Source organism: Microtus pennsylvanicus, chromosome 1, assembly GCF_037038515.1.
Source record: "Microtus pennsylvanicus isolate mMicPen1 chromosome 1, mMicPen1.hap1, whole genome shotgun sequence".
Lineage (NCBI taxonomy): Eukaryota > Metazoa > Chordata > Mammalia > Rodentia > Cricetidae > Microtus > Microtus pennsylvanicus.
The window spans coordinates 85,905,282-85,919,233 of record NC_134579.1 but is presented as its reverse complement, the minus strand read 5'-3'; the positions used below and the strand labels follow the sequence as shown (position 1 = coordinate 85,919,233).

At 45.1% G+C, this 13,952-nt stretch overlaps 1 protein-coding gene across 1 annotated transcript in view; it reads left to right on the top strand.

The window, feature by feature from the left end:
• Positions 1-13,952, top strand: part of B3glct (beta 3-glucosyltransferase) — an 85,456-nt gene that overhangs the window by 55,767 nt on the left and 15,737 nt on the right. Inside the window, exons 8-12 of the mRNA XM_075971647.1 lie at positions 185-248; positions 1,792-1,911; positions 5,289-5,358; positions 11,313-11,426; positions 12,287-12,386. Coding sequence (XP_075827762.1) covers positions 185-248; positions 1,792-1,911; positions 5,289-5,358; positions 11,313-11,426; positions 12,287-12,386 — 468 coding nt within the window. The remainder of the gene's footprint in view (positions 1-184; positions 249-1,791; positions 1,912-5,288; positions 5,359-11,312; positions 11,427-12,286; positions 12,387-13,952) is intronic.

Below are 13,952 nucleotides of genomic sequence, written 5' to 3'. Positions count from 1 at the left end.
TATTCCTTGTGGGAAAGGAACCTTGGAGACGTTTTTTTTTTTTAAAGTGACCTGAAAGAAAACCAGTATTTTCCTTCCAAACCCATACATGTTCTTAAAATTTTTATCTGTTTTTTAAAAAATCTCTTTTCAACTATTAGAATTGATTATTTCTAAAAAAAATATCATATGTCTCTTTTTCTAGGCTTACCAAGAAGTTAAAGAGCGAGCCCCTGAAGTCTGACTTCACCATAGATTTAAAGCATGAGGTATGTCATGACTTGACCAAGTCTTAGTGATCATTACGTCACCCCTTTTGTTGGGGGCAGAGTTCAATGATTGCACATGCACCCCGGTTGGAAAAGTCATGACTCTTGCCACCGACTCTGTACCAAAGAGAAAATAGTCATGTATTTGGATGCAAAAGTTGTGTTTTAAATTTTATATTCGCTAACGGTTGTGGATTTTTTATTTTATTATACCCTAATATACCTTTCCCTACACACACTCATGTTCTCCCCACTGAGGTAATTTCACAGCAGTAGGTGGAGAAGTGGGGGGGGGGAGGTTGACTCTCATGAGTCATATTCCTTGCTTTTTTAGGTAAGTAGATGGGTCCAGAGGTGAACGTTTAAATGCGTGCCAAAACATCATTGAAAATATCTCTATATTGCTTGGTGCTTAGGTACTTTTGCACCCTTCTGGACTTCGTGGCAGTGGAATTGTACCAGGAACATTGCTGTAACTGAAAACATATATATATATGTTGGTGTATCACTCTGGTGCTCTCTGTCTCTTTTTTTTTAAGATTGATTTATTTTTACCGTATGTATAGTGTTTGTGTGTATGCATGTGCACTGTGTGTGTAGTACCCACAGAGGCCAGAAGGGGGCATCAGATCTCCTGGCACTGGAACTACAGGCAGGTCTGAGCCACCGTGAGGGTGCAGTGAACTGAATCAGGGTCCTCTGTAAGAGCAGAAAGTGCATGGAACTGCTGAACCACCTCTCTAGCCCCATATAGTGGTCTTTTGTATTAGCATACTATTATTCCCTCTTGATAGTGTTTACATGGCTCCTGGTTGTTAACTATGGCAGTCATTGTTTCTATGAATATTTTTGGCATGTACACAATTATCTGTGAGTGTTTCTCTATTGCAAAATAATATAAAACTGTTATGACTATAACATACTTTAAACAATACATGTTTTTCTAATAGGTTGGGCAGGTGGCTTAGTTGGTACAGTGTTCATTGTATAAGCATGTGGGTTGAGTTCTGATCTCCAGCACACTGACACACATAAAGAGCCTGGTACAGTAGCCCAGCTGTCATCCCAGTGCCTGGAGGCAGAGACAGGCAGATTCCTGGAGCTCATCTCTAACCAGGCCACACCCCCAATCCTTCCCAAGCAGTTCCACCCACTGGGGTGCAAGCATCCTAGCATACAGCCTGTGGGGACCATTCTCATTCACTGCACCTCGGGTGTTTCCAGCAAGCCAGCTGCTGGTGGTTCCTCACCCCAGACTGCACTTCCTCAGACTCCTTCCTGTCGTCTGTGTGATTTTTTTTTTGGCATGGTTCCTGGTTCACTGTTTATTGCTTATAAATGATCAGATCAATCAGTGTGGCATTATCATTTTTTAAAATAAATCTGCGGGGAAAATTCTGTTGAATATTAACATATTGGCATTGTTCAACCTAGTGGTCTTTTTAGAAGGTGTATCCTGCTGTCCTTGGGCATTTCGTACCTTCCTGTATTTGTAGTTTTTGTTGAGCTCTCTCCTCTCTGCCACTCTCTTGTCTTGCGACAGATTGCCCTCTACATCTGGGACAAGGGCGGAGGACCTCCTCTCACTTCCGTGCCTGAGTTTTGTACAGCCGAGGCTGGCTCCCACTGTGCCACCACGTTCCATTCCTTCCTACCACTCTGTGTAAGTAACAGCGGCAATACTTCCTTGCGGATCAAAGGAGAATGCATATATTGTGTGTATAACATTTTACATTGTGGACATAACATTTTCCTAGTAATTCACTTACTTAAAAATAAATCAGCGTTTGCTCCGGGGAAGGCTACAGCCATATGCCTGATAGGTAAGCACGGTTGCTGTTCCCCTGTTTTAGGATGAGAGGTGCATGGAGAGTTAGGGTTCCTGGACCCGGTCCATCTGCTCATTACTTGACAGCCAGTGCTGGGGAGATGGCAGCTGACAGGGGACAAGTGGGTTATTCAAGGGCTGGCGTACTGGAAGATGGGAAGTGTTCCCAAAGGGACCTGTCTTACAGAATGCAAATATGTGAAGAGGCTTTTGTTGGTAGGAAAAGGAGGTGCAGTGGGCGATGGGCAGGAAGAGGAGATGCAGTGGGCGATGGGCAGGGAGAGGAGGTGCAGTGGGCGATGGGCAGGAAGAGTATGTGTGCTGTGTAGTTGGTGTTTTGTCGGGAAAGGCCTGCCACTCAAGGCACTAAGAGCATCACAGAGCAAACGGGTTGTTTGTTTAGAAAGGGTATTTGCCCTTTGGGACCTGCAAACATTACAAGTCTCCTCTATTGTCACACTGTGTGTGTGTGTATTTGTGTGCCTACCATGAACCTGAAGACTCTGAAACTTACTGTTAATTTCTTTTCTTGTCAGGGAAAATAGATTCAACACCCTCATACAGTGTGTGTTGTTCTCAGACCAGTTATGGAGAAGGCTGTGTGTACTATCTTAAAAGTTACACACATACACACACAATTACACACAGACATGGACATGACGGATGTGGACACACACAGACACCCCCACACATACAACACAGTGTATCAATAGAGGGGACTTGTAGTGTTTGCAGTTCCCAATGGGCAACTGTTCTTTCTAGACATCAAACCTGTTTGCTCTGTGATGCTCTTGGTGCCTTGAGTAGTAGGACAGAGCTAGGGGACATCACTGTGAACCAATCCCAACCGCAAAGTGCTGACATCACCATGACTGTTCTACAGGCTGAAGACAGATAAGAGGGGGTGAAGCAAATGCATCTGGTGGGGGAACGCGAATCAAATAATCCCACACCAGCTCCGAATAGGGTATACTAAGGTTTTTCTTTATTAAAAGGAAAACTCACAGATCACAACGATGAAATAGGGATGGGATCCAACATCCAGGTGTGGCGCGAATGAGGAAGAGGGGCGAGGGGACGGGACCGCGGCGTTTTTGGCAGCCAGAGCTGCACTCCACCTGGTCCTGCCTCTCAAAGGCCATTGACTGAAGGAGGTTCTCCATCAAGGGAGTGTTTAATTGCTGTGATAAACCGTGATCAAAAGAAAGTTGGGGAGTTAAGGTGGATTTGGCTCACACGTCCTGATCACAGTCACCATTGATGGTAGGACATGATGAAACTGCCCACTGGCCTGCTCCCCATGGCCTGCTCAGCCTGCTTTCTTATAGAACACAGGGCCACCTGCCCAGGGAGGACGCCACCCACGGTGGACTGGTCCCTCCCCCATCGATCTTTAATCAAGAGAATGTCCCACAGGCCAGCCTGATGGAAGCAATTCCTCAGTTGAGAGCTCCCCTTCCCAGGTGACTCTCGTTTGTGTCACATGGATGAAAAGTTTAACCAATAAGTGGAGTCGGCATGCCTGTCCCCAGGAAGCAGCCGAAGTCCTCAGCTGTCATGTGCACTGTCATCAGATTCCCCTGGGCCTGCTTCCCACCTGTGTGGTTTCCCTCCCACCAGGGGATTGAAGCAGTTCTCTCCTTAGCAAGGACAGAGCATCTGTGGCCCAGACTTGAGTGAACAAGAAAGAGGTCACCCATGACTTTAGTATGGCCAGACCCAGAGAAGCATTTATCTCCCACTTCTGCATGAAATCATCCTCTAGTCTTCTCCCTTTGTCAAAATCTCCACCCTCTGAGAAAACGAAAGGGGAGTAACTAGCATTTATTAATCATCTGCCATGTACTTGGTTAGTAGTTGTGGTGCCTGCACCACCTGGAACCGCTATCGGGCAAGGGCCTGGGGATTAAAGAACACACAGAGACATGGGTCACTCTTGAAGCAAGAATGCCAATTTTATTGTGTTTCAGGACAGTTTATATAGTGCTCTCCTTGACTAAAGGCCATGCCCTAGTTCTTGGGATTTTTCACCTGTAAGCCCACCAAAAACCATTCCCTTGTTATCAGAAACTCATGAGGGTCTCGTGCTCAGAGCAGCTGCAAGCATAGGAAAACAAGTTGTTTACTCTGGCAGTCAAGAGGTCATAAAAAGTTCAGGGTCTGAGGGTCTGCAGTCCCCAACCAGTACTGACAGCAGCTTCTGATGCTTCTCAGTCCTGCTTTCTAAGTGGCCAGACAGAAGTTCAGAGAGTTTGAGGGATGTGTTAATATGACTTGTGGTCCACAACTATTAAGCTGGGGTACAGGACCAGGGCTGAGCTGGGGTACAGGACCAGGGCTGAGCCTGGGGTACAGGACCAGGGCTGAACTGGGGTGCAGGACCAGGGCTGAGCCTGGGGTACAGGACCAGGGCTGAGCTGGGGTACAGGACCAGGGCTGAGCTGGGGTACAGGACCAGGGCTGAGCTGGGGTACAGGACCAGGGCTGAGCTGGGGTACAGGACCAGGGCTGAGCTGGGGTACAGGACCAGGGCTGAACTGGGGTGCAGGACCAGGGCTGAGCTGGGGTACAGGACCAGGGCTGAGTTGGGGATACAGGATCAGTACTGGCTCAGGGTACAGGCCCAGGGCTAAGATAGGGTACAGGTTCAAAGCTGAGCTGGGGTACAGGCCCATGACTGAGCTGGGATGCAGGACCAGGGCTGATCTGGGATGTAGGTCCAGGGCCCAAGGTTGATCTGGAGTACAGCTCCCGAGCTGACCTGGGGGTACAGTTTCAGGGATGAGATGGGGTACATGTCCATGGCTGAGCTGGGGTAGAGGTTCAGGGCTGAGCTGGGATACAGGTCCAGGGCTGAGCTGGGTACAGAACCAGGGTTGAGCTGGGAGTACAGTTTCAGGGCTGAGCTGAGGTGGAGGTTCAGGGCTGAGCTGGTTTGCAAATGTAGGGTTGGACTGGGAGATTGGTTCAGGGCTGGACTCCATGTAGGTCCAGGACCAAGCTGGGAAGCACTTTCTATGTTGGTTGACTCTAGCGCCGTCACTGTTAGTTTCCATATGTCCTCTTTCCTCCCTAAAACTATCACAGATAGGATAGCTATGGCACGGATTAATTTGTGCTAAAATGTAAGATCTACTATGAGCATGAAGTCTAGGTAATACTGACCCGCAAATGTATATAATTTTTCTCTTTTCTTTCTTCCCCCCTTTCAGGGAACACCAGTGGAGAAGGCGGCAATTTTTGTTGCAGTGAAAACATGCAAGAAATTTCATGGCGATAGAAGTATGTTTTGGGCTATTCATTTCCCTTGAACTTTCAAGATCCAAAATGTCTTCCTTTGAGACAGTGCAAGCCAGGTGCAAATTCAAGATGGGAGATTATGATAGTGGATGCCGTAGGAAAAGTGGCTGTTTAATCAGGGTTCCTCGCTGGGCCACTCCAGTCCCTGAGAGATCACTTAGAAGAGGCAATTTTGTATTGATGCATGAGTGGAATGGTTATAGCTCTTCTAAATACTGTTGAGATCAGTACCTTAAATTGAAAATGGGAAACTCAGCTGTGGCAGCCTTGGGGATGGCATGTGGGTGATAGTCTGTTCTGTAAAGGGTCCCACTGTGTGCAGGCCCAGTGTCCAAACCATAGGAGACTACCAGAGGGGCTTCTGAGGTAATACAATCCCAACGAGTTTATTTCACTTGTACGTATTGGTACTTTTTAAATGAAGATCCACAGGTTTGCTCATTGGTTATTTATATTGGAAAATTGAAAAAAATACTTACCTAAGAAACAGTGGCCTGATGTATGGAAACTCTGGTGTGCAGATAAACATTGTTTTGTCCATTTCTGCTGTTTCATTATAGAATTTTGCTAGTTCCAGTGACAATGTTAAAAGGAAAGAGCCAACCTAAATATAATTGGCACAATTCCCTCTTATTTTGTTCCATTTGAATCAGCACTCTCTCATGCTGAGAAGCAAGCATTCTTTGGCATGATCTAATTTTAGCATATTTTATGAAGACTGCACAAGGTATCGTGTATATGTAGAAAGCTTCCTAACACAGCCTCATGATCATGGGATTTGAGCTTTGGGAACTTTATACATATTTTTATGCAATAATGCAATCCATACAAGTTATATTTTAAGGGAGAAGACAGTTTTAAATGAAAAAATATACTAATTGGGGTTTATAGTGTGATCTATGGCATCGTCACCAGTTAAAAACTAGGAAAAGTGGTCATGTTTTTAGACAGTAGGCATGTCCTTCGACTTGCCTGAATTTGTCATGCCAAATCCCAAATCTGTTAAATCTGACTGAGTAACACATTTATTATACAAGGAGGCCCATGGTACTGTTAAGAATCAATAAAGGAGTTGAAACAAGACTTTTACTATCATAAATTTAACCTAAATTTAATATCTGAAAGGGTTCTGTGAGGCAGTTTTGAAAAATATCTGATGGGCTGGAGTGGTTAAGAGCACTGGCTGCTCTTCCAGAGGACCAGGTTCAGTTTTCAATACCTGCATAGCAATTCACTACTATCTGTAATTCTAGTTCCAGGGAATCCGGCTCCCTCTTCTGGCCTCTGTGGGCACTGCACACACATGATGCACAGACATGCTTGTACACATACACTAAAAATAAATCTTTCAAAAAATTGAAGAAAAGGTGATAGATAAAATGCGCTAGATTTTTTTTAAAAAAATTTGCTGGAAAATATTTACATCAATTTAATTGATTTTGAAGGTGCCCTCAGAATAGTGATTATTTTTGCAATATTGATGTTAAGAATAATGTGCTAGTTAGAGATGACACCGTAATTTTTGCTTTAAAGCATATTTTTCAGATGATAATGAAACAAAAATTAAAGGTCTCACCTGTTATATTTTTCATAATCTACAGATTATGAATGTTTGTTCATTTTGAGTTATGAATTTGAATAATTTAGTTTTCTTATTTCTTTAAGATTGAGATCATTTTTTCAGATGTCTATGAAATTCTTTTCTACTTGGATTTGGAGTTTAAACATTTTTTAAAATTATAAAAATCTTAAGATTCTTTTCTGGATCTGTGGTGCCTGAGACACAAGTTCTAAGTGTGAAGCTTTCGCACGTGAGTTCTGTAGTGCGCTATCTTTAAACTCCGTGCTGTGGTTTGTGAAGACAGTTTTGTGCGGGTGTTGGTTCCCCCTTTTGCTGGGTGGAAACAAGGGCTGTCTGGCCACTGGGCTCTGCCCAGTCTCCTGTAAACGTCTAGTCCAGACTGGAGAGGTGACTCAGGTTAAAAGCATGTCCTGCTCTCCCAGAGGACTTGCACATCCCCAGCACCCATGTCGGTCAGCTCACAGTCGCCCAAAACCCCCAGCTCCCCGAGATTTGATACCTTTGGCACTCATGTACATCTACCCACATTCAGGTACACACACACACACACACACACACACACACACACACAATTTAAAAATAATAAAACTAACTTTGTTAAAAAGTCTCATCTACCACCAGTTGGCTCACAGACTGACCAGTTATCTTGTCAGTGTAGACAATGCTCTAACGGCTATGGTTTCTCTCTCTCTCTCTCTCTCTCTCTCTCTCTCTCTCTCTCTCTCTCTCTCTCTCTCTGTCTCTGTCTCTCTCTGTGTGTGTGTTACAGCCACACCCTAATGTGATCTTTTGTTGGCAGTTCTTAATGCTGTGGCAATAGCTGTGATACCCTTGAGTTTGTGGAGACAGGCGATCCACATTGCACAGCCTCTTGTTACCAGAAATGTGGGGAGTCCTGCTACAGTAACCACATGTTACCAGGGCAATCAGGGTCCCCTCTTGGGGTTCTTGTCTCATTAATAAAGAATTTAAGGACAGACTTAAGCAGCTTACAGCTTAAACTTTAGCATTTAAAAAAAAAAATTCCAAAGTAGGCAAGCTGTAAGTCTTCTTGGCAACTGCTTGGATGTGGGAGAGAGTGAAGAGGCCATGGCATTTGAGTTGAGTGGGCATGGAGGTCAGCCACACGATGGACAAGGAGCCATGCCAGGGAGGGTGCTTTAGATGTGTGAGAAACGCAGAGTCCCAGCGAATGCACACTTGGGCTCCCGCCAGCATCTGGAGAAAGGAGAGAAATAGGAAGAGGAGAAGTCGCCCTTTTCTGAAGGTGGGCAGACCCAGCAGAAGCTCTGGGAGCAGGGGATGGGTGGGTGGGTGGGGAGACAGGAGGGCTGTAATGGCTGTCCAGGGGCAGGAATTCTGGAAAGGAAGAGTACTTTGTCATATTAAAGGGATAATGATCCCCACCTCTTTAGCATGATTGCAGGTGAACCTGTCTTCCTGAGGGGAAGTGAAGGAGACAATGGCATGTCTCCATCCAGGGGTTGAGTCTATGATTTATTTACTTTGTGCCCAGTGCCTGTGGAGGTAAGAAGAGGGCATCTGGAACTGGAGTTAGAAGGGTTGTGAGCCACCGTGTGGGTGCTAGGAATCGAACACAGTCAACAGCAACAAGTCCTGTGAACTGCTGAGCGTCCCTCCAGCCCAGATATTCCCTCCAGCCCTGGGTATTCTCTCCAGCCCAGGTATTCCCTCCAGCCCAGGTATTCCCTCCAGCCCCAGATATACTCCATTCTTTTGGCTCAGAGGTAGCAGCCTCCTCTTAGGGAACCTCAAGGCTACTCTCCTACCATTGAGAACAGGAGGCAGGTAGAACCTGGACTTTATGCTCTAGCCTGACCATACTCTTTGGATATATTACAAACCTCACTTTGATATTCATGTTGATGCCTGGCCGTGCTCAAGCGCAGTCAGGGGTTGGACAGAAACTGTGCAAGCAGGCTTTTCCTTTGTAGTGACAAAGAGGAAGAACAGCCAGAAACTGGAGATGCTAGGTGACCTCTAGCATGCATTAGGGCCCCGCCAAAGCGTATTACTGTCCAAGTGTAATGCGGCTGTGGACTAGTCTTCCTCTTTCCCTCCTCTCTGGGGTAGAAGTCCTTGAAGAAGCAAAGGCCAAAGATGACAGTGAAAAGGAGAAAAAAAAAACGATAAGAAAGTATAGTTTTGAAAAACTGAGACTGGGCCATGCTGCAGGCCCACCTGCTTCTTGATCTCCCATCACCTCCGTGGAAGATGATGAGGGACAGAATGGCAAGGGTTAATGTGCATGGAATTTATATTTTTACATCAGTCTGATGAACTGATAACAAGACCAAGTTCAAATATCTAATGATTTTACTTGTATCCCTAACTGTTGCAAAAGCTATTGAATTCGCATGGATTCTGACAGGAATAGAATAGAAAATTCTCAGAACATAGCAAAAAGTATTTTTTTTTGGCTCCAAGGAGTAATATATGTTGACACCATTTGAAGCGTGTGAGTAGGGAAAAGACCCCTGAGTCTTAATATGAATCTCAATGATTTCCTCTTGTGTTAAGGGATCTTCACTGTGAGGTGTGAGCTGTCAGAAGCCCTTAAGTGTTTTCTCTTTGCCGTTAGTTCTTCTTGTCTCGTGTTCCTGGAGTAGGCAGTTTTTGTTCATCACATTAGAGAGGGTGTGACGTAGTCTCCTGTGGGCTCTAATTACAAAGGTTAAGTACCATTTCCTTAGCCATTAATCCTTTTTACAGCTTTCCCTAGATCTTAAAAACGAACACTATTGCTTTCAGACTTTAAAAAAAAAATACCCCACTACCACCACCAAAACATCTGCTATCTTTCCTGCTGTGGTCTTGTCCAGGGGAGGCAAATGGGGGTGGCTTTATTAGACAGTGTTGTGGGTGCCCCTTCTCATGAAAGAGGCTGGAGGCACAGTAGCAAAACCCACTTCCTTACGAGGTGCATTAAAATGCCTCCAGATGGAAGGCCACGCCAATCAGACAAGGTGATTGTGACTTGGCTGAGGGGAGTCACGTGTTGTCTGACTCTGCGTGGCTGTGAATGGCTGAGATGTTCCAGGTGTTGTTTTTGATCTGCTGGGAGGGATGGTTTTCCAGCATAGGGCCATTCAAGTCTTCAAACACGAGGAACTGGCACACCTGTGTGTCCCTAACACACCACTAGGACTAACCTTTGGCGGGCACTGACTTGCACCTGGAGAAGAAAAGGTCCGTTTGCTGGTTGATAATCATGAATTTCTCAGAATCGGAGCAGCCCTTCCCTCTTGGCTGTGTGGTACATTCACATTTGATGGCTTGAATGCTTACAAAATGTTCCAATGTCACTTGTCACATGAGGCAATTTTGCAAGTTAATTCATAGGGGTAAAATGGGTTATTCTGATGTCCCTTACAGTGAGATATGTCTTCCACTGCCTCTAGGAAGATTTATACTATCTGTACTACTGGGATTTCTTCTTTTTTTTTTGAATAATAAATTTTGAATACTAAATCTTTGCCTTGTTCCAATTTAAAATAACTCCATGGCAAGCTTCCCTGATTCGCTTTGATTTTATTCTGTAGTGCAAAGTTTGGATGTGCAGTGTTCCCCCATAGGCTCGTGTGTTTGAACGTGTGGCCTAGCTGAGCAGCGCGAGCTCCACGCTCAGTGAGAGACCCTGCCTCAGAAAACACAAGGCAGATAGTGATAGCGGAGAGCACCCCAAGCCCTCCTCTCGCCTCTGGACTGACAGATGCATACACGCACAAACAAGCATGTAGATAAACCTCATATACATGCGTGTACATACATACACACAAAATCCATTTCACTTTTATTTGATTTTATGTGTGTTAATGCTTTGCCTGCACGGATGGATGTGGACCTGGTGCCCAAGGAGGCAAAAAGAGGGTATCAGATCTCCTGTAACTAGAGCTACAGACAGCTATGAGCCACCATGTAGGTGCCAAGACCTGAACCCTGGTCCTCTATAAGAGCAGCCAGTACTCTTAACCACTGAGCCTCTCTCCAGTCTCCAGAAATATCTTGAGAATCCATTTATGGATGAGGTAAATGAAATAGCCTTTTGGGAGAAGAGAAGTGATTCACAATCCACCTGAGCAAGGCAGTGTATCCGTGTTTTACTGCACGGAGGTGAAATGGATGTGCACGTGAGGAGCCATCATCAGTTCTTCACGCAGAGTGTCCTGTGGTCATCAGCAGATGACACTGACGTTCCCTGGGGTGCAGAGTAGACACCACGTCTTGGAACACTAAGGAAGCTTGGCTGCTTCTCAGTAGGGTCCTGCCGCCCTTTGAACTTTCCTTTCTCTCTGTGTCATGCCTGTGACGGTCCCCTCTGTTGTGTTTCCAGTCCCCATCGTAAAGAAGACATGGGCAGCACAGGCAAGCCTTCTCGAGTACTACAGTGACCACGCCGAAAGTGCCATTCCTACAGTGGACCTGGGAGTCCCCAATACGGACAGAGGTGGGTCCTGGCTTTACTGTCCGCTTGGAGTGCAATCCCCAGGCTGTGTAAATTCTGCAAGTCAGGATAAGCGGACATCTAAGGACTGGGGCTTCTTATGTTAGTTTTTTTCTCTCTGTTTCCACGGAGCACCTTTCCCTGTAGATATGTCCTGGCTCTCGCACGGAACTTCAAGTGCGGACAGAAGCGCCGTCTTTCTGGTAGGATGTGCTCACCCTAGCACCGAGCACCTGGCGGTCACGATACAGTGGAGCAGTAGTGTTTTCCCAGGTCCACGGTTCATCGTGGCGAGACTAGGAGGTGCCAAGTTAATCTGCCATCTTCTCGCACAAAGCTTGTGTCCTCCCAAGTTATGGTCTAGTTCATACTTTGAATCTCAGAGCGCCTGGCACATTCCATAGTGCTCAGACATACAGTGAGCAGTGTTATAGTATTAATATTTTGATTAGAAAGGGGTCGCGGCTCTACCAGGTTTTCTTTCTAGATGGGAGAGTTCACTAATGAAAAACATTTTAGACAGAGTCTCATGTAGCCCAGGGTGGCCTTTAAAGCCACTGTGCTGGTCTTGAATTAACGATCCTCCTGTATCCACCTCCCAAGTGCTAAGATTATAAGCATTGCCTTATTTAGCGCTTCCGTTGCCGTGATAAAACACCAGGTCCAAAAGCACCTTAGGGAGGAAAGGGCTTAATTCGGCTTACATGAGAATTAGGGAAGACTAATTTCTGGAAACGTTCCAAGTTATTATTGTACCATTAGGCTCTTCTATCACTTTAAAGCTAAAATAAATAAATAAATAAAACGTATGCTACATATTTAAAGCGAATAATACATTACAGTTTTCTTCTTCCCTCTTCTAGGTCACTGTGGAAAAACTTTTGCCATTTTGGAAAGGTTTTTGAATCGCAGCCATGACAAAATAGCGTGGTTGGTGATTGTGGACGATGACACATTGATCAGGTAGGAGCCCTTCTCATCCTGGGGCGGGCTCAGGCGGCTGTGTAGGCATGTCTGCGTCCGGTGATGCTAGAGAAGATACAGGTCACTGCCGCGCTGACTGCCTTCTGACCATGCTCAGTCATTGCTGCGGGAGAAGACACCAGCTGGAGCCTACACACAGCTTATGTTAAAGGGTGTAACTGAGAGGCTCAGGGGACCAAGGCTGTTAGAGTTTTCAGGACCTGGATCTAGAAAAGAGACAGATGTCCAAAAAGACAACCCTGGGCATCTGCAGAGGGCCCTCCTCAAGTGTTCAGTAGAGTAGGGTGTCTGTGTGAGGAAACTTCTAGATGCTGGGACAGAACCTGCCAGACTGTCAGAGGGAATGATGGGCACGCACGGGGGACTGGGCATGGTCTCCATTCCCAGAGGGCAGAATGAGGTACCATAGCCCAGTGACACTGTCCCAGAGTTGATAGTATTAGCATCTGTTATTATATTGTTATTAAATAACCATCACGGCTATTTCATATGTTCAAAGGAGATGCATGGGTGAAATAATAGTCTTATAGACATTTTATCAGGGATTTTAAAAAGCCTTTTGAGCAAGGTTAACAGCAAGGTAAACATTGCAGAAGAAAAATAGAGGAATTAAACAGTATGGTAATAATTACTGGCCAAAGAAAAACACAAGGCAGAGGGGGGTAAAGTGCTATAAATGACATTATTGCACCAATTCATAAAAATTAGAATTATTAGTTAGCTTAGATACATTGTTTCAGTGTTTTGATTTCAACTTATTATAATTAAAGCTATTTAATTATAATTAATAAAAATTATATATATATATATACATATCTTTTTCGAGTCAGGGTTTCTCTGTGGTTTTGGAGCCTTTCCTGGAACTAGCTCTTGTAGACCAGGCTGGTCTCGAACTCACAGAGATCTGCCTGCCTCTGCCTCCCAAGTGCTGGGATTAAAGGTGTGCGCCACCACCACCCGGCTATATATAATTTTTTAAAAGATTTATTTATCTTATTTTATGCTCTAGTGTTTTGCCTGTATCTATGTATATGTACCACATGTGTGTAGTGCCCATGGAGTCCAGAAGAGGGCGTCAGATCCCTTGGACCTGTAGTTAGAGATGTTTGTGAATCACTCCGTGGGTGCTGGGACTCAAACCCTAGTCCTCTGCAGGTGCAGCCAGTGCGTTTAACTCTGCACCATTGCTCTAGCCCCTACTGTGTATTTCCACACAGAGTCACAGTGTAGTCTTGATTTCTTTCTCTTGGTTAAGCACATAGGAGCAGAATGGCTGATCTCTGTCAATGTTAAATTTCCTGAAGTCGAGGACTTTTTCTGCCCTTAGGAAATAAACAGTGGGTTGGTTGGGGACGGTCTAACGTATGCACTTTCAGGAAAAAAAAAAAGCCCATATTGTGTGTGACTGTGTTGGTTTTTTCTATTCTCGGAGGAGAGCCCGTGAATGAGACACTAGAGTAAATGGGATAATTGGGAAATCTGGGGAAAGGCTGTTTGAGGCTTTCATCCCATTTTTGTAACTTTTGTATAATTATAAAGTGCAAT